The 21150-nt window shown below is 51.2% G+C and overlaps 1 protein-coding gene across 21 annotated transcripts in view; it reads right to left on the bottom strand.

The window, feature by feature from the left end:
- ABLIM2 (actin binding LIM protein family member 2) overlaps positions 1 to 21150 on the bottom strand; it is a 190682-nt gene that overhangs the window by 120854 nt on the left and 48678 nt on the right. For all 21 annotated transcript variants that reach the window (XR_008502116.2, XR_010125999.1, XR_010125997.1 and 18 more), the window contains exons 2-4: positions 19631 to 19774; positions 10210 to 10393; positions 1678 to 1793 (exon numbers count right to left, since the gene is read on the bottom strand). Coding sequence is in view for 16 of the 21 variants with exons in the window: in XM_054485249.2 (XP_054341224.1) it covers positions 1678 to 1793; positions 10210 to 10393; positions 19631 to 19774 (444 nt within the window). In the remaining 5 variants the exon portion in view is untranslated. The remainder of the gene's footprint in view (positions 1 to 1677; positions 1794 to 10209; positions 10394 to 19630; positions 19775 to 21150) is intronic.

The following is a 21150-nucleotide window of genomic DNA, read 5'->3' as shown; positions in this document are numbered from 1 at the left end:
AGTGGTGCAATCCCAGCTCACTGCAATCTCTGCCTCCCAATTTCAAGCGATTCTCCTGCCTCGGCCTCCTGAATAGCTGAGACTACAGGTGGGCACTACCACACCAGGCTAATTTTTGTATTTTTATTAGAGACGGGGTCTCACCATGTCCAGGCTGGTCTTGGACTCCTGGCCTCAGGTGATCCACCCGCCCCGGCCTCCCAAAGTGCTGGGATTACAGGCATGAGCCACCATACCCGGCCCATGTTTCCCTTTTTAATTTGGGTGCCAGGAAGCTTTGGACAAACTGTTCAAAACTTATCTCCCCCTTTTAAAATTTGCCATAGAGCTTTTGATTACTATCTGAATTTAATTATAACAGTACTACTGTTTGTGAAGCCAAATTCTCAAAGATAGATAAAAGGCATTAAATAAAATCACGTTTACGTTTAAAAAAAAAAAAAATCAATCAATCCAGGCCCCAGCTGGAGAGAAATTTTTGAATGGAGGACTCTCCTAGCAAGCCCCGAGGCAGCACCCTCCCGACCCAGTGCTGCTGCGAACTTCATCCCAAGGGATGAAGCCTTTGCTTCGGTTCACAGAGTCAAATTATCACCAGCTCCCAGGGCCAATGCTGCACTCCTGGGAGGCTGGAAGTGGAATCGCCTCTGTAGAGACTCTCAACACAGCAGACAAGGTGGGGGAGAAAGGAGGTGTTTGACACAGGAGAGGAAATTAATTGCAGGCAAGATGCTGACTCCGGAAATCAGGAGAAACTCCTCTTCTGTCCGGGGACACGTGGCCCTGCCTCTGGGGACACCCCAGTGACCACGGTGCTCAGAGCGGGCTTCTGCAGCAGGTGCCTGGCAGCGGCGGGGCCTGGTGTGCTGGACTCCCCTCCCAGAGCCTGTGTGCCATCTCATGATCCGGCAGAGCCACCCCAGCTGGGAAAGGCCACCTGGCTGCCCACTCCTTGCTGATACTTGGCCCCATACCTGCAAACCCCTGACACTTCGGCTGCCATTTGTTTTTTTTCACACTAACAACCTCCTGCTTCCTAATTCAGGAAGCATCTTGAGCCCCCACTGCATACACACCTGGCCTAACTCCTGGGAGGTGGAGGAGTGAACCCGAGGGCCCCTGACTGCAGGAGCCCGGAGCTCAGTGTTCTTCTACGGGTTCCCGCAAAGGGGTCCCGGGTGGCCTGGAATTAACAGGGGGGAGCTGAGGAGAGTGAATGCCAGAGGGAGAGGACCTGAAGGAGACCTGGAAGGCTTCCTGGAGGAGGTGTGCTAGAGCTGGGCAAAAGCAGCAGTGGGCATTAGATGGGAAAGCAGGAGTGGCACCTGGGGTGGAGGAAACAGCCAGTGCAAAGACTTGGCGGCACGAGAGCCCCAGAAACTTCCATCCCTGGCTGCCTCCTCACATTTATCCACAGCGTTCATTGCAGCTGCTGCTGCTCTGGGTCCCTGTTTGTCAGGCCCTGTCCCTGGGCACTGCAGAGACCAAGCTCCCAACTCAGCACCCCCTCCCACAACCAGCAAGCCCCCACTTAGCATGCCCTATACTCAGCATTGCCCCCACTCAGCGCCCCCCAGCACCTGCCACTCAGCACGCCCCACTCAGCGCCCCCCAACTCAGCACACCCACCCATTTAGCACCCCCCACTCAGCACGCCCCCACTCAGCGCCCACTTACTTCGGAGGCCCTGGGACAGGTGCGCGCTGCTGCCCACCGACACGGGCAGGGAGCACTTCTGGCACATGCATTCCTTCCCGTTGAAGGTCACTCGGTCCCCAGGGGGGAAGGGCAGCCTGAAACAAGAGAGCTCATTACCAGCCAGGCCCACCTTCCGGCTTCTCTCTGGGGGAGCCCTCTCCCAGAGCAGGAGACAGGAGACCAGAGCCAATGTCTCCCCAGGATCTCGCAAAGGTACCACTCACAGGCTGAGGACGCAACGCAGGGCCTCTCCACCCAGGCACTGCTGCATCCCCGCAAGAGGACCTCAGGTAGTCATTGACATCTGAGCCTCAGTTTCCTCATCTGTACCAACAGGCAGAATCATAGCGCCTAAGGTGGTGGTGAGGACCAGCTGAGGGCCAGCCCAGTGCTTGGCACACGGCAACATGCCAGGCTGCCTGGACCACTGGCCCCTCCAGCCCACCCTGCCTTCCCAGCCACATGGGATGCCTTCTTCATATCAGGTCAGTAGCAAGGGCAGCAGCTATGTCCACCGGGCATCTCCTGTGTGCCCAGGGCCTACACTGTGATAGGTGCCCTATAGGCATGCCTCATGAATAACCCCACGCCATTCAACCTAGTTGCTATTTGCTTCATGTTTTCTCTATAGGTGAGAAACTGGAGTTCAGAGAGGATATGTAACTTTTCCAAGGACACGTGGATACGAGTCAGAACCAGAAACAAACCAAGACCTGTCTAGCTTCAAAGTTCCACGATTTATCTACCTGGGCCTCTAAGAGGGTAGTGTCTTTAAAAGCACACCTCATAGACAGGAAGATGCTGGACAATCGGATCCTGTCTTTATTCAAAATTCTGCCATTTTGCTCTAAATGGATTTTTTGCATTTATTTCAATTTTTTAAAATATCGCATTAAAATATCATTTACTTGACTACTGAGTTTTTTGGCACCCCCTTAAAGTCTGCCTCCGCAGCAAGTGCCTGGAGCGAGGCCGGGTGAGGGACGGCAGAGAGATGGCCCATCCTCCTGCAGCCTGGGGATGTCTTTGGAGACTGAGGCTCAAGTAGCTGCATCTAGCAAGCTAAGGCCAGGCCACCTGCAGACGGGGCCAGAAGCACAGCCTGAGAATGCTGCCATGTCTGCCCTCGACACCTGCTGCCACCAAGCTTCCAGCAGCCACCGGGCCACTTTCCTTCCCCATCTGAGCCTGACCAGAGAACCAGGTGCTTTTCAGGCAGAAGCCTGTGGAAGTGTCAGACCACGGGTGCCCCTTAAATCTCTTGGGCGGCCAGGCGCAGTGGCTCACACTTGTAATCCCAGCACTTTGGGAGGCTGAGGTGTGAGGATCACTTGAGGTCAGGAGTTTGAGACCAGCCTGGCCAGTGTGGTGAAAACCCGTCTCTACTAAAAATACAAAAATTAGCCATGCGTGGTGGTGTGCACTTGTAATCCCAGCTACTTGGGAGGGTGAGGCAGGAGAATCGCTTGAATCGGGAGGTGGAGGTTGCAGTGAGCCGAGATTGCACCACTGCACTCCAGCCTGGGCGAAAGAGTGAGACTCCATATCAAAAAAAAAAAAAGCCCCTGCTCAAACACCTTTGTTGGGTTCTGTCTGTCTTCTTCAGGGAGGAGACAATGGATTCATTGTTGAATGAATGAATGGGTGAATAAGTGAAGGAATGAAGCTCTCCTAGGGGGCCAGGCTTGGTCTACTCTCTCCTGCCACGTCCCTGCCTGGCCTCCCACCAGGGCCTGCCAGATGGAGCTCCCTGAAGCTGGAGACCACCGTGCCTTCCCCTGCTGAAGGCCTGCCAGAGCACCCACCAGTGGGGCTGGCATCCAGTACCCTCGGTCCATGCAGCAGGTGTGTTCCTGGGCTCCCACTGGGCCGGTACCTGCTCCTGGGGATCCAGGACAAATACAGGCTGAGCTCAACCCAGGGCCCTCTCCCCCCATCCGCTGCCCAGGAGCCTGCACGGCTCTCCCATGCCCGTGTTGCCACCGTGTGAATGCTGTGGTCTGCTGTCTCTGTGTCTTGCACCCTCCCTGTCATGGGGGATCTTGAGACAGAGTGGGAGCCCCTCCCCATCCCTGGATGTGCTTGGAGCGAATCTCTGGCTGTTTAACCTGGAACAAGTTACTCAGCTTCTCTGAAAGGCTTCTCACCTATAAAGTAGGACTGAGAATGCCTGCATTCCAGGTTTGTATTCATACATTCATTCGCCCACAGGACATCCTGCCTGGGAAGCTCTGGCTTATTGCCTGGACCTGGGAGGGGCTGACTCAATGGCAGCTATGATTGTATTTCCTCTACTTTATTGAGGTAACTTGTGACAAATGTACACACCCATATCACTGCCACCATCAGTCATGATATGGAACATTCTTTCCACTGCAAAAAGCCCCCTGTGGCTGTCTACAATCATGCTGCCCACGACCTCTGGCCCCAGGCACCGTGATCATCATTGTCACCATGGCCCCAGACACTGTGATTGTCACTGTCACCGTGCATTAGATTTGTCTCTCTCTTTTTTTTTTTTTGCAGACTCACAGATCACGTAGTCTTTGGTGTTTTGTCAGCCTCACGTTTTTGAGCTTCACCCATGCTATTGCCCATATTGATCCTTTGTTCCTTTGAGGACGGGGCAGTGTCCATCCCATGGATAAATCACAACAGCCATTCCATGCAACTGCTGGGGGCTTCTGGGCTGTTTCCAGTTTGGGGCTGTTACAAATAAAGCTGTTAAGCACGGTTGCCAACCGGCCTCTCCGCGGACACAAGCTTTCCTTTTGGGTGAATACAGAAGACAGATTTTCTGATCATACGCTAAGTGTGTGTTTGACTTTATCAGAAACTGCCAAGCCGGTTTCCACGGCCGCCGTGCCATGCTGCATTCACAACGGCACTGGAGGGACACTCCTCTGGCTTCGCATCCTCACCAGCACTCGCCATGGTCCATCTTTTCAGTTTTAGTTGTTCTCATGGAGGCGTAATGGCATTTCTTTGTAGTTTTCATTTGCATACCCCTGTGACTAATGATGGTAAACACTGTTTCATGTATGGTGTTGGTCATTTGTGTGTATATATTATATATAAATATTATATAATTATTATATTTATATATAATAATTATTATATATTATATTATATAATACATAATATATAATATATAATACATAATATATATTATATATAATACATATTATATATAATATAATATATAATACATAATATATATTATATATAATATAATATATAATACATAATATATATTATATAATATAATATATAATACATAATATATATTATATAATATAATATATAATACATAATATATATTATATAATATAATATATAATACATAATATATATTATATATAATATAATATAAAATACATAATGTATTATATATAATATATAATACATTATATATTATATATAATATAAAATACATAATATAATATACATAATATATATTATATATATATATTTTTTGAGACAAAGTCTTGCTCTGTCACCCAGGCTGGAGTGCACTGGCACAATCTTGGCTCACTGCAACCTCTGCCTCCTGGGTTCAATTGATCCTCCTGCCTCAGCCTCCTGAGTAGCTGGGATTACAGGTGCCTGCCACTATGCATGGCTAATTTTAATTTTCTTAGTAGAGATGGGGTTTCACCACGTTAGCCGGGCTGGTCTCAAACTCCTGACCTCAAGCAATCTGCCCACCTCAGCCTCCCAAAGTGCTGGGATTACAGGCGTGAGCCACCACACTCAGCCCATTTGTATATGTTCTTTAGTGAAGTGTGAAAGACAAGGACCCCAAACCCACTATGCCAAAGGGAAAGTTAAGCTGGGAATGGAGTCATGCAAAAACTGCTTTCCTTTTGTTTCCAGAGAGCTGTAGTTTCACAACCCCATGTCACATGTAAAATGTAAAACAGAATGGTGTATGACAAATGTAAAATGTAGATTTACAGAGGGTTAGTCTTAACTGTTTCCTCGACTCCCTCTTTTCACATGTAAAACATAGATTTACTGAGGCTCTGATTAGCATATGAAATGTAACCATAAAGACTGTAGCTATCTGCCTCACGGTCGTCCTCCTCCTCCCCTTTTTTCTCTCCTTCTTGCTTTTTCCCCCTTAAATACTGAAGTGTCCCAAACCCCCTTTGGAAAAAGCACAGCTCACAGGTGCTCCTGTGGCTTGCATTTTACCCTAGGCACATCCTCAACCTTGGCTAAATAAAGCTCTATTCATTGAGCCCTGCCTCAATCTCTTTTTGGTTTATAGTCGTCTCTATTAAACTCTTTTGCCCATTTTTTTAAAAGTTTTTTTGAGATGGAGTCTCCCTCTGTCACCCAGGCTGGAGTGCAGTGGTGTGATCTCGGCTCACTGCAACTTCCACCTCCTGGGTTGAAGTGATTCTCCTGCCTTGGCTTTCCAAGTAGCTGGGATTACAGGCGCCCACCACCATACCTGGCTAATTTTTGTATTTTTAGTAGAGACGGGGTTTCACCACGTTGGCCAGGCTGGTCTCGAACTCCTGACCTCGTGATCCACCCGGCTCAGCCCCCCAAAGTGCTGGGATTACAGGCATGAGCACCCAGCCTCTTTTGCCCATTTTTAACAGTATTCTGGGTCTTCTTATTATTGAGCTGTGAATAATCAATATTTTGTAAATAATATTTTGTAGAGCAGTGCTTCATCAGACACAGGTGTGAGGGCGCACCCTTGAACTCATATCTAACATGGCACTCTCTGCCAGCTGATGGCTTGCTTTTGCAGTTTCTCATTTTGCATTTCCTTCAGCCCACAAAACTTCCTGTAAGTTTATTTTGGTGCAGATTGGCTGGCAACAAATTCTCTTAGCTTTGCGTGTCTAAAAAAGTCTTTACAGTGCCTTCGTTTCTCGGTAACAGTTTTGACACTTTATTCACATACAATGTAATGTATAATCCAGCAGGTTTTAGCATATTCAGAGTTGTGCAACTATCACCATAATCGATTTTAGAACAATCTTATCACCCACAAAAGAAATCCCATACCCTTTAGCAGTCTTGCCTTCATTTTTGGAAGTTTTTGTGCTTAGTCTAGAATTATTTGATAGATATTTTTCCCTCAGCATTTAAGAAATGTTGTTCTATTGTCTTCTAGCATACATAGTTTCTGATGAGAAGTCTGGAGTCATACGTTTGTTCCTCTGTAAATAATTTTTTTTCCTCTGGCTGCTTTTAAGATTTCTTTTTAGCACTGGTTTTCAGCAATTTGATTAGGATAGATTTGGTAGATTCTGATGTGTTTATTCTGTTTGAAGTTCATTGAAATTCTTGGATCCATGTGTTTATAGTTTTCACCAAATGTGCAAAATGTTCAGCAATTACTTCCTTAAACACTTTTTGGTCTCCCTTATCCACCTAGACAGAGAAATAGATCCACATCCACAGATTCCTGAGGTGCTTTTCGTGTTTTTCAGTCTTTTTGTTTCTCTGCTTAAGTATGAATTCTTTCTAATGCTGTGTCTTCATGTTTACTGATATTTTCTTCCGAAATACCCAATCTACTGCTAATTCCTTTCAGGAGATTTTCCACTTCGGCCATTGTATTTTTCATTTCTACAAGTACCAGTGGTTTCTTTTTATATCTTCTATAACTCTCCTATTTATGTTCGTGTTTCCTTAAAATACTTAAACGTATTTACAGTAGCTATTTTAAAGTCATTATCTGCTCATTTCACCATTCCTGTCATTTCTGGGCCTATTGCTGTAGCAGGACAAGCCGCAGACAAAACTCCTCAGACACCGAGTTAAAGAAGGAAGGGCTTTATTCTGCCACGAGCTTCGGCAAGACTCATGTCTCCAACAACTGAGCTCTCCAAGTGAGCAATTCCTGTCCGTTTTAAGGGCTCACAACTCTAAGGGGGTCTGCATGAGAGGGTTGTGATCGATTGAGCAAGCAGGGGGTACGTGACTGGGGGCTGCATGCACTGGTAATCAGATAGGAACAGAACAGGACAGGGATTTTCACAGTGCTTTTCTATACAATGTCTGGAATCTATAGATAACATAACCAATTAGGTCAGGGGTCGATCTTTAACTACCAGGCCCAGGGCACGGCCCTGGGCTGTCTGCCCATGGATTTCATTTCTGCCTTTTAGGTTTTACTTCTTCTTTCTTTGGAGGCAGAAATTGGGCTTAAGACAATATGAGGGGTGGTCTCCTCCCTTATTGCTACTGACTTTTCTTCTGGGTTTGGGTCACATTTTCTGGTTTCCTTTTATTAGGTTGCTGTTTTTTACTATTACTTTTAATGAAAAAACCCACAATTACTTTTGCAACAACCTAATACAACTAGTAATCCTTTCCATTCCTCCCTCACTTTCTTCCTTTCCTCCCTTCCTTTCTCTTCCTCTCCCTCCCTCCTTTCTTTCTTTCTTTCTTTCCTTTTTCTCTTTCTTTCTTTCCCTTTCTTTCTTTCTCTTTCCTTCCTTCCTTTTCTTTCCTTTCTCTTTCTTTCCTTTCTTTCTTTCTCTCTCTCTCTCTCTCCCCCCTCTTCTTTCTTTCTTTCTTGTCTTTCTACAGGGTCTTGCTCTGTTACCCAGGCTGGAGAGCAGTGGTGCAATCATAGCTCACTGCAGCCTCAAAATCCTGGGCCCAAGCAATCCTCCCACCTCAGCCTCTCATGTAGCTGGGACTACAGGCATGCACCACCAAGCCAGACTAATTTTTAAATTTTTTGTAGAGACAGGGTCTTGCTATGTCACGCAGGCTGATCTCGAACTCCCAGCCTCAAGTGATCCTCGCACCTCGGCCTCCCAAAGTGGAGGGATTATAGGCATGAGCTTCTGTGCCCAGCCATCACCAGCAAGTTTTGATTGGACACTGAACACTTATAAATTTTACATTGTTGAATGCTGGATTTTTAAAAATCTTCTTGTGAAAAGTGTTGGGCTTTGCTCTGGCAGACAGTTTATTTGCAGATCAGCATGATCTTTTTAAAAAAATAATTAATTAAAAAATAGAGATGGGGTCTCTTTACGTTTCCCAAGCTGGTCTCCAATTCCTGGTCTCAAGCCTCCTGCCTTGGCCTCCCGAGGTGCTGGATTACAGTGTGAGCCTCCGTGCCCAGCCAGCATGATCTTTCTGAGGCTCGTTTTGTGCTTTGGTAGAGCAGGTTCACTGTAGCCTTCACTCTAGGGCTGTTTTGTCTTCTGGATGAGACGCGACCTTTTGGTGTCCACACTGCATGCCCTGGGGTTCAACAAGGAATCTCCACCCTGGACAGGACTCAGATGTTTCCCAAATCCAGGAATTGTTTCGCTTGTAGCAACCTGGTCATTCTCTGCCCCACTGTGTGAAATTCCTCTACAACTACAGGGCTTCATATTTGTTCAAAGACTCTAAGGCACCTGTGCAGATCGGCACTCTTGCTCGGTGGTGCCCCTGCCCCTCTGGTATCCTGCCCAACATGTTCCAGCTGTGCCTGCCTTTCTAGTCACTGTCTCCTGCCTCAGGATGATGCCACACTCCCCTTGGGTCTCTCCCCCAACCCCACGCTATCCTTCCGGAAACTGCCTCCAGGAAGGAAGCTGGGGCAATCACAGGCCTTGCCTCACTTAACTTGTTCCCTTCTCTTAGTTCTGAGCTCCAGAGTCTGGAAATGGTTGTTTCATACATTTTGTCCAGTTTCCTAGTTGTTGATGGTGGCTGGACAAGTCCAGCTCCAGTGACTCCAACGCGACCAGGGCTGTCTATTATTATTTTTTAAATAATGGATTAACCAGGGGCGATCTTTCAAACCAACTGTGAGATGTCAACCCTCATCTCTAAGCTACGTACACAAAAATCAAACATTCAGATAATCCCCGGGAGAGGTCTGACCCAGGTCACGCTACGATGACACAGAGCGACTCTCCCTAGACATACTCCTTGTCATCGTCACCTCCTGTCCTTAGCATCCTCTGACAAAGGTTCCATTTCTGTCTCCGGCACATGCTTGTAACCACAGGGAACTGCTTTGGAAACAACATTGAAAACATCCCCTGCAAACAGGGTGTGGTGAGACAGGGAGTACAGAACAGAAAATAAACTGTTTTTCATGTTTTTATTCTTTGTTTTCTAGAAGCAGAACATTTCCTCTGGGAGGAACGAGTCAGGGGCTGGGGAGGGAAGGGGGAGGCAGGGACCATGTGGGAAGGCTCCTGCTCAGCCCCAGGAGGTGCACGCAGAGAGGCGGCCGGTGCAGTCTTGCTGCCCGGTCGAGGACCCAGTCTCCGCAGCCAGCACTTGCTGCATGCTTGCTCTGTGCCACGCACCAGACCCAGAGGGGAGCAGCCCAGCCCTGCCCTCACAGAGGAGGCCTCTGGATGCACCGAGACAGAAGGGTGCAGACTGTGAGGCCTGGGACAGCCTCGCTGCAGGACGCAGAGGGCGGGTCACGGGAGGGAGCAGGAGGAAGAAGGGAAGGGAGGGAGGGAAGGAGAAAGGCCTGGAAAGGCAGGGGCAGCGGAGGCCAGGTGCCCGCTCACTCACCGGCAGACGGCACACACGAAGCAGTCGGGGTGGTAGGTCTTGCCCAGCGCCGACACCACCTCACCCTCGATGAACTGGTCGCAGCTGAAGCAGCGGGTGCCGTAGAGCCTCTGGTAGTCCAGCGTGCAGATGTACTCGCCCTGCCGCACGAAGAAGCCGCCCTCGGCCAGGTCGCAGCCACATGCTGGGGGAGGACGGGCGAGGTGGCGTTAGCGGCAGAGGGGACCATCTCCACGTCCCCCAGGCCCGAGGTGGACCCCCCTCCACACATACACACACACCACGACCTGACACAGGCACCGAGGTCTCGGCACACACTCGGGGTGGCTCGCTCAACTCTCGGCGGGCCGGGCTCCCGGGACAGACTCCAGCTCTGGCCACTGGCCTGGTGGTGAGTGGATGTTCCTTACAGAAGCTTGGGAAAGGGCGCTGACCGGGACAAGAGCCAGGTTCTCCTGAGGGCTGCCCAGCCTCCCACCCTCGCTAGAGTGCCCCCAGCCTCTGTGACCCCGCCAGGGATGGTCCCTGAGCCCTCCTGTCCTCCAGTGGGTTGTTTCCAGCACTGGGCATACGGATCAGGAAGGGGCTAACGCCTGATCACCTACTGTGTGCTAGACTCTGTGCTGGGGGCCGAAGGTTCCCAGGAGGACAGACCAGGTCCTTGTGGTCGGTGCCTCCAGCCCACCTCAAGGCTTCCCACCCCCTCCCCCACTCCTCTGGGTCTCCATGCCCTCATGGTCCTCGGTGCCTGTCTCCCCACAGTGTGGACAAGGCCAGACCTGCAGGAGGAGAGAGCCTGTGGACTCCTGAAAGGGAAGCTCTTTTTCTCTTTTCCCAACACACACCCACCCCAGGAAGCTGAAGCCCTGGAGCTCCATGGAGGGCTGAGGGATCTCTGCCAGGTGGGGAAGGGAACACTCGCCCTCAGGATGACCTGCTGGTCACCACCAGCTCAGAGGCCTTGAGTCCATGTCCTGAGACACGAGCGCATTCCTCCCATAAGCTTCCCTTCCAGTGCCAGGGCCACATGGAGGCCATGCATGGTTTCAGAGGGAGCAGCCCACAGCCTCCCCTGACCCGGCTGGCCCAGCCCCTCCCTGCTAGAGTCACAGAGGAACCCCCTGCAGCCCCAGCCTCTCTGGCCTGGTCAGTCCTGGGTCCTGCCTGCCGGGTCAATGCAGCTCACAGCCACTAAGGAAGGGCTTTGAGAAACCATGTAGCCCTCATATATTTTAAAGCTGACATCTAAAAGTTTTCATCACCATGTTAACTGCTTGCAAAGGATATCGTTTCTGCACATTGTGAATATGGGCACCTTTAAAGTTAACTGTTACATCATTCCTTTGAGGGCATCCAGTGGGATATCGAGGCCAAAGCAAGACCCTCAACATCTGCCTACAAAACCCCCAACGGTGCTCTGGGAACAAACTGGCTGGAAGCACCAGAGTGGCAGGAAAGCCTGCATTCAAGGGTTTACTTGTCTCCATTTCTCCAAAGAGATGTTCGCTCTTCTGATATGGTGAGACATCAGCCGAGCAGCTTAGATTCCAGATGCCAGAGCTGCCAGGATTCAAATCCCAGCTCTACCCGCGTAGTGTGCTGTGTGTCCCTGGACAAGTTCCTTAACCTCTCTGGGCCTCCTTGTTCTCATCTAGCACACAGAACCTACTTCAGAGGGGTACACGGCAGCACAGATGAGCATCTGGTGAGCCAGTGCAATGTGAGACATGAGTCCTGCCTGGCTCAGTGTCGAGGCCCTGGCTGCTGCTGTAATGGTTGCTCCTAAGAGGCCCGAGGCCAGAGATGCTGATTCTGAATTCTGTCTCAATGTGAAAATGAAAACCCAGAATGAAACCCAGTCTAGACGGTCTGGGAGGGATGAGGGCATGGTGTAAGATGCCTGCACTCGCTCCTCCTGGGCGTTCCGGGGCGTTTATGAGAAACAGCCAAGGACTCCCAGCATCAAAGGGAAGCTCCAGACAGGTGGGCCTCAGCCCCAGGCCAGGGCGCCCTTGCTCTGCCCTCCACGCTCTGGCTCATGAAAATCCAGAAGGAAACCTGGGCTGAGGATGAAAATGCTTTGTCTGATCTTGCACCATAGCGTAGACCAAACAAATGCATCCCAACTGGGGAGAAGCAGAGACTTGGGGGCCTCACTTTGGAGCATTATCATATTCTGATATCAGCGCCACCTGCACCAAGACAGTAGCTGGATGGTGACTGGGCTCACAACACTCATGGCTCTGGCATTTGTGTATTTCTCTATTCTTCTTAAAGACGTGATGGCGTGAGCTGTTCCTTGAAGGAGAAACATGTGGCAGTGGTTCTGGTGCCCCACTCCAGCGCCGTGAGTCCACTCCCGGGAGCACCAGGCAAGTGAGCACATCCAGCCCCAGCCGTTATCTGGGAGGCTGCTGGTCAGATTCTAGCTGTCCTGAGTATGCCAAGGTCACCACAAGGCAGTTGAAACCCAGACCTCTGTCTGAGCGCGGTGGCTCTCGCCCATAATCCCAGCACTTTGGGAGGCTAAGGCGGGCAGATCACAAGGTCAGGAGATCGAGACCATCCTGGCTAACACAATGAAACCCCGTCTCTACTAAAAATGCAAAAAACTATCCGGGCATGGTGGCGGGTGCCTGTAGTCCCAGCTACTCGGGAGGCTGAAGCAGGAGGATGGCATGAACCTGGGAGGCGGAGCTTGCAGTGATCCGAGATCGCGCCATTGCACTCCAGCCTGGGCGACAGAGCGAGACTCTGTCTCAAAACAAAAAACAAAACAACAACAACAACAACAACTACAAAAACCCCAGACCTCTGTCTGCTAAAAATAAAATGTTCAAGTTCCCTGGTCATTTTAGAAATCCTTATGGAGACAACACATTGTTCTTATATTGCATTTTGCAATTTATCAAGTTAGCACAGACACTGGCAGGAGGCAGGGCAGGTGGGGGTGATGGGAGCACCACCCTTTGGGCACACGCTGTGGTCATTTACGAGAAACAGGCAGGAGAGGGTGGCAGCTGGGGGGAAAGGGTGAATCAGCACCACTTTCTGGAATATCATTTGGCACTGACTCTCAGGGATGTGAAAACTTTTCCCGCCCTTTGACCCAGCAGTCCCTCTCCTGGGGTTGTCCCAAGGAAATGACCATGACTGTCACAGAAATTCAGTTGCAACAATGTTCCCTGCATTATGTGTACAGTAAAATGTTGTAAATAGATGCCTGGGCTTTAGAGTCAGGCAGTCTGGGCTTGAGTTCTTGTTCCTTCCACTTCCCAGCTGTGTGACCTTGACCAAGTTACTTACCCTCTCTGAACCTCAGAGTCCTCATGTGTAAAATAGAGTTAGCAATACTGATCTTGCATGGTGGCTGTAAGAGATCAATGAGATGAAGGCAGGGCGCAGTGGCTCACACCTGAAATACCAGCACTTTGGGAGGCTGAGGGGGTGGATCACCTGAGGTCAGGAGTTCGAGACTAGCCTGACCAACAAGGAGAAACCTTGTCTCTACTAAAAATACAAAACTAGCTGGGTGTGGTGGTGCACGCCTGTAATCCCCGCTACTCGGGAGGCTGAGGCAGGAGAATCACTTGAACCCCGGAGGCGGAGGTTGCGGTGAGCCGAGATGGCGCCACTGCACTCCAGCCTAGGCACCAAGAATGAAACTTCATCTCAGAAAAAAAAAAAAAAAAAAGAAAAAAAGAAATCAATGAGATGAGGTCTCACAAACTGACTAGCCCAGTGTCTGCCTGGAAATGATGTTGACATCCAACAGTGCAAGAGTGACGACTACATTTACTGTGGGGCATGCATTGGAAGGAATTTGGGAGGATATTGACATGAATGTGAGGAATCTGTATGGTGAGGAAAGTGCCCACACACTAAACTGAAGCGAACGAATCAGGCATACGGCATGCCTTCACATTTTAAAAAGACTCAGACAAGGGGAACGTGGGGAGGAATATACACCCAGATCCGAACAGGGACCACCCAAAGTGCTGTCCACCCGCTGCTATTTTTCTATATTGGTGAGTGGAAGATGGAGACGCCAATTCACATCAAAACACAAGAAAACAGAGAAGCCCACGGGCCTGAGTGAGCCTTAACCTGGGCGAGGGCTCCAGGGCTGGCTGGGCATCACGGCTCCGAGTCTTGGCCCAGCCCGGCTCAGGGTCCCCTTCCGTGAATAACAGGGCGATGGGGCGGACGTCATCTGAGATTCCTCCTGCCGGGACTTTCACAACTCTGCCATGTGATCTTGACACTCATGCCCTGTGCAGCTTAGGCTGTGCGGAACAAGGAGTGCCCTGGGCCAGGGCCAAGGCCCACCTGTCTAGAGCTTCCCTTTGATGCTGGAGGCCCATGGCTGTTTCTCATAAACGCCTGGAACGCCCAGGAAGCACGTGTGCAGGCGTCTCGCACCATTCCTTCATTCCTCCCAGACTGCCTAGAACAGGCGGCTATTTATAGTCCCAGATGGATGTGTCCTCAGGGACAACTCCACCTGCCTTACATGCGCAGCTCACAGGCTCTCCTCCCGGACACATGTCCTTCCCTCCCTGCCTGTTTTCTTGGCTCTTGCTAAAATCGTGGACTTGCTCAGTTCCGCTTCCAATAGGACCAGAAAATGCCTGCTTTCCTGAGGGCACACATGGGTGTGGCCTCATCTTTTCATCATTGCAAGTAGGGAGACAACAGATCACAGTTAAAACATATTCCCAAAGCACAGAGCTCAGCCACCCTTTGAAGGCCAAGTAAACCAGATTTGTTTTTCCAGGCATTCTGTGCTATGCGTTTGATGTATTTATGTTCTGCATGTATTCCCATTTGTAGGGTAAGGACAGAGCCAGCTGGATCTCAAAGACATCCAGAATGAGACACCATCACACTCCTCATCCCAGCCGCCATTGGCTCCAGCCTAGGTGCCTGCACCTGCCTCTAGCCTCCTCCCGACTCCCATCCTGGCCTCCCTGCACCAGCAAGCACCCAGAGATCCATGGAAACCTACAAGGATGGAGCAGGACCCTCCTCTGTGCTTCCTCGCTGGTGTCAAAGCCACGGTCTTTGCAGGGATGCAGAGGCTCTACGTCCCTTATCCCTTTGGTCATCCTGCTCCAGCCACATGGGCCTCCTGCTGTTCCCAAGCCTGCCTACTTCCGGGTCTCTGCACTGGCTGTTCCCTCTGGTGGGAATGCTCTTCCCTCACTAACTTCCTCACCTCCTTCCACCAGGCTTTGCCCAAAGGTCACCTCCTCCGTGAGGCCCACCCTGACCACCCAGTTTGCATCTTTCCTTCCCTAGCAGGGCTCACTTTCTAGCACATGATGAAATTTGCTTATTTATTCTTTGTCATGTTTATTATCTGTCTCTTTGCATTAGAACTGGTCCCCATCCCCAAAACAGGATGTCTGTTTTGTTCATGGCTATCTCCCAGATACCCTGAACAGTGCCTGGCACATAGTAGGTGCCCAATAAATAGTTATTGCATGACTTTTACTTAGAAAAACTGGATTGAGACACCTGCCTAAGATCCACATGAGCTGTGGGTGGCAGAGGTGGAATTCGAATGCCCAAGTCTGGGGCAGCCACGGACAAGAGGATAATCATATGATTTCACAGATTTTCCCAAGTAAACTGAGGCACAAGTAAGTGCCTGGGTAGTGGGAACCCAACACAATAGGAGCTCTTGAATTGTCTTCCCTGCTAACAGATCCTGCTTTGGCTCAACTGGTAATGTGCCCACCTGAGGACGGCCATGATTGGGCTAAGTTAGCCATGATCCCCCCATTCCTCTTTGCCAGTGGGGGTGAATGTGCAACCGAGTTCTGGCCAACGAGTCATATGGGGAGTCTATGGGGACTCCAGGAAAGGGTTCTCCTCCCTAATGAGAGGGAGGGTTATGCGAGGAGAGAGGCTTTGCCTGTGCACATCTCCAGGCTGGATGCCACGTGGTGAGAACGTGATGTTGGAGCAACAGCAGCCATCTGAGACCATGAGGAGAGGTACTGCTGACACGCACAGGGTACAGTGTGGGAGAGGGAACATTTGGGCATCCATCATGACCCTGGTGAGTTGTTTAATTAGCCAGCCCTGGGGTAGGGGTGTGGGGCTACCTCCAGACTTCATGTTAAGATGATAAATATCCATGTTGGATATTTATGAATTGGGTCTTCTTTTTATTCATCCCAAAGTGCCCTCAATGATTCATAAGCTGCACTCTCATGAGAACCTGGAGAGAAGATTAATCCTAGACTGTACGGTCCTCATGCTTAACCAAGTGCAGCTCATTTGAAAGCTTGCAGGAAATCTTAGTTACTCCGTGCCATTCTCCAACACAGAGGCCACCCACTGAAGGCAGAGCTTTCCCAGGAGAAGGGGTGGTCACTGCCCTGGCTGCCACGTCTGCAGGGCCAACAGGCCTGGCACAGGTGCCTGGCACAGAGTGAGACTCTGACTGGCTGTGGGTGGGTACGTGGTGGATCTTGGCACTGGGCCTGCCCTCAGACCCCTGCCACTGCTGGAGTCCATGGTCACTAATCATCTTGGGTGACGGAGTGTGAGTCCCCAGCCCTGGGTCAGCCTGCCATTGACACTGTCTCATCCCACCACCTGTAGCTGGCGAGGAAGAGGTTATGGTTATTCCCACATCCACTGAAGGAGGCTGAAGTGGCCTGCCCAGGTGACAGAGGAGGGGTTCCCAGGGCAGTTTCCACCAGCTATGAGTCCCCTGGGTCACAGGAGGTGATGAACTTGACTCTGGGGTCTGATGCATTTTGCTGCATGCCCAAGCTCTGTGCTTATGGAAATCCTTTCAAATAAAGTGCAAGCTTCCCCTTTGTCTTTTAAAATAGGCTTTTAAAAAGAGGCATCTAATGGATTTTGCTTTCCAGAAATGTGGCAAATGTATCTTTATGGAGAGTTGAAAAAATTAGACCAGATAAATCCCACGATGCCCTGGAAAGCCCTAATGAAAAGCATGAAATCCACCAGCTGCGGGAAGAGAAAGGCCAGGGCGGAGGCCACCCCTTCTCCCAGGCAATCGCTCCCTGGCGCTGACACGCCCCCTTCGCTCTGCAGCCTGAGAGGGGGATCCCGAGGCTCAGGAAGGCAGGTGGACCACCTGCTTGTTTATGGAAATGTGGGAGGACGGAAGCCGGCCACACTCACACCCACAGCTCGTGCACTCACTCCCAGAAAACAAATCCTTCCCCCGTGTGCCGGAGAGTGTGCTGTTCGCTTCATTGTTCTTCCAAAGTAGCCCCCAGAACTGCCATCCTGGGGGTGTCCCTGGGTCCCCACATGAGGACTGGGCTTCATGCTGCCTTTGTCAGGGCAGTGGTATTGGGGTACCTGGGGTACCTTTGTCAGGGTGCTATGAGGAGAATTCACTGAGGGCCGAGCCAGGCTGTGGATGTACAGGGAATCCCTGGATCCAGGTGATTCTTGGGGCATCAAGTGCCCCCAGTGATGTCCCTGATAGTCACCCATGTCCTTGGACAGAGTCTCAGCATCTCTGAAGGGTGGGGCTGGGGTCTGCCTCAGCCCAAGGGATTCAGGGCACTCCCACTCCTGCCAGAAATGGTGCAGCCCCCTTGGGGTCCCAGGGCCAGTGGAGAGCTGGCTGAGCTCAGTGTCTTCCCTAAGTCACCAACCCCCTGCAGGGCTCCAAGTGCCGTGCTGTGGACTCTGACCTCCTCCAGGGCCAGTGGCGCCAGGGTCGGTTCTCAGATGGTCCCCTTTTAGCAGCAGAAGACTCTAGACCATTGGTTTTCAAGCTTCCTTCTCAAGGAACAGGACTCTACACACAGTCTTTAGACTGTGCCTGCAGACTTTAACCGGACTAGTGGACAATGTCTGCACTCTGATGGGCAGCACTGGAGACAGCACCTGCTCCCCTCCTGCTCCTGCCCACACCCGGGAGACCCTCAAGGTGCCTCCACAGAAACCCAGGAGGGAAGACCCTGGCCCGGGGCTGCAGACACGCCTGGAATGCAAACCCTGGGCAAGCTCCTGGTGCTTCCAGACCTCAGTGTCCCCCTTTCTGAAACATAGTCACATGTCCCCCTGGGCTGCTGGCGCCAGGAGGATTCCCTTCCGTCTGGAGCAGCCTTGCTTCTGCCAGGCAGATTTCTACTCTCTTGAGGTTCTAGCCAGCACGCCACCTCCCCTGCGAAGTCCTTTCTGGAGTCTTCGAAATCCTTCCCTGTGGGCATCCCCCACTACACACACACTTGGTTTTTACTATAGAAAAGCCACCTTTTCAAATCGTATTGCACACCTTACCTAACATTATCTCCCTCACCAGACAGCGAATGTGTCCATGCTAAAGCTTGCGCCTTCCTGGTCTTTAGAACATTCAAGAGCCTGGTGCACAGCAGGGCCTCCTAGAGCCTTTGTGGAGCGGATGAATGCAGCCCGCAGCCATTGGATGGGGGCCGTGCGACGCCTGATGAAAATCATGATGCTCAATTATCTGCTTGTGGCACATTTCCTAGTTTTGTTTGCCCAGAAAAAAGCAAACCATCAGCGCACTAGGGTTCATCAAGGGTCATTATGGTTAAGCAAGTGTGAATCTCCAAATGGCCCAGGGGGCCGTCATACCGAACCTGCAGAAGGCAGGCAGGCACGGGGCCCCAAACCGCAGCAGGGATTTGCAGTGTCCTTAATGTGATTCCTTTAAAACTGCAAACTCCTCGGGTCGACATCCATCACATTGGTTTGATTTGCACATCCCTTCCTCCAGTGCTATTTTTAATCTATTTTTAGAAAATTAGCAACGGCACATGCGTTATCTTTGTATAGGAAGGAGGAACAGGCTGGAGGGAGACTCGGCATGGGCCATCTCGGTTGGCGGGGCCTCACGTGATTTTTTTTTTGTTTTGCTTTTTTCTCATCTTTTCAGGATGATTGGAATTTAGTAGATTATTTACATTACTGTTTTATAGTCATAGAGAAATTGAAGTGATTTTAGTCTGGAGTAATGGTAATGTTCTTGGTGCTACTTCGGGTGGGGGTCCCCACGTGCCTGGGGTCCAGCAAAGGTCCTGCGTGTCCCCCCTGTTTAGTTCATGCGGCTGATCATGACTGTTTATTTACCTGTGTGGCTACAGTGCTCAGGTGGCCACCTTCCTCTGGCCACAAGACCAGAATTCTCTGAGGCTGGGTGCAGCCACACGAGGACACCCCTGGGGACCTGGACCCTCATCCTCTGACCCTCCCCACTCTGGCGATTTCTCCATCACACCCACAAGTGACAAGGCTATGTTGAAAAGATCCCACTCTCCTATGAAGATTCTGTATCTGGAGTGTTCTCCAGTGTCCCAGGCCCAGGCAGAGCTTCCCAGGAGGCTTTGAGAGCCCAGGATCGCCACTGGGAGGCCCGTTTCAGGGGCCACACTGCAGGGGACCGGGGGACACTCACCTTTGCAGATGAAGCACTTGATGTGGAAGTACTTGTCCTGCACCCGCAGCACCTCGCCCTTGCACACATTTCCACATGTGTTGCACAGGATCGCCGTGCTGGGTGACTTCTCCAGCGGGCTGGGAGCAGCCTGGGGCTGCGACACTGTTGGGAAAGAGAAGAGCAGTGTTCAAGGGTGGATGTGTGAGGCACAAAGGTGAGCAAAGCAGGGGTGTGAGGACGCAGAACTGACCCTCCCAGCGGGCCCCGCGCCCACCAGCACGAGCTGCAGAGGGCACCGGGTTCGGTCTGTTGTCTCCTTTTGCCTGGGGACCCACAGGAGTCAGATTATGCAGGGGTGAGGGGCCAGAGGGTGAAGGTCATCTGGTCAAACCCCAATGTGGGCTCCTGTCTACAGTAGCCCCATGCAGGGAGGGGCCCGGGCTTCTCATCCACATGCACAACTGCGGCAATGAGGCCATCACCTCCCCACTTGGAAGACGGCCCAACCACTGATGCCTTAACCTGGCACGACCTTACCCTCTGGGGTCTCAGGGACAAGGCACCCCTCTGTGAGCTCAGTAACCCTCAGCAGCGGGGACCAACATCCTCTCTTCTGCAAGTACAGCAGCCACGGTCCTCAGGGGAGCTCACTTCAAATTCCCTCTGGGTCCTGGGACATGTAGCTGAATATTGCTGCTGTCCCCTTAAATCTTCCTTAAAGCCACCATAGTACAGGATGTTGAGTGGCTGGATGGATGGACAGGTCAGGATGGATGGTCACAGGGCTTGACTGTGGGTCTCCTGGGGACCGGGCAGGGGGACACACTCCTCATCCCCTTTCTCTCAAAGCATCTGCAGAGACTAGTGCCTAGGACAGGGGCCACAGCCCAGTAGCCTCAGGTCTGCCCTTTGAGGGGCTCCCAGTGGGCATTAGGGACCGCCAGGTGAGCGATAGTGATGACCAGGTGGCCGAGCTGGCATCGCTTTGAAGCTTGAGGAGGAGTTGGTAGATGGAGGTGCAGGATCTGGATGTGGAGCTCTGCCAGGCACAGAGCCAGCCACACAGGACCCAGGCAGGACCCAGCTGATGCTCGGCAAGTGCTGGCCTGCGAGAGTGAATCAGCCTGGGGACTGAAGGCTCAGACCCCAGGGCAGGCACAGGCAGCAGGCAGGAGGTTCTATGGCTAGTGCTGCAGTCGGCAGAACAATGCTCCCAAGATATCCCCTTTCTAATACCCAGAACCTGTGCATATGCTTCCTGACATAGCCAGAGGGGCTTGCAGGTGTGACTAAGTTAAGGGCTTTGATGGGATATGATCTGATTGTCTAGCTGAGCCCAACATCATCACAGAACATTATGCGACTGTGGCCAGAGGGAGGTCGTGACTGTGGAAGAAGGTCAGGGAGATGACACATTGCTGGCTTTGAAGGCAGAGGAAGGGGCCACAAGCCAAGGAATGTGGGAACCTTGAGAAGCTAGAAAAGGCAAGGAAAGGATTCTCCTCCGGAGTCCCCAGAAGGAACCAGCCCTTCTCACT

Source organism: Pongo pygmaeus, chromosome 3, assembly GCF_028885625.2.
Source record: "Pongo pygmaeus isolate AG05252 chromosome 3, NHGRI_mPonPyg2-v2.0_pri, whole genome shotgun sequence".
Taxonomy (NCBI): Eukaryota; Metazoa; Chordata; class Mammalia; order Primates; family Hominidae; genus Pongo; species Pongo pygmaeus.
The sequence above is the reverse complement of the archived record's forward strand: the minus strand, read 5'-3'. Positions and strand labels throughout refer to the sequence as shown.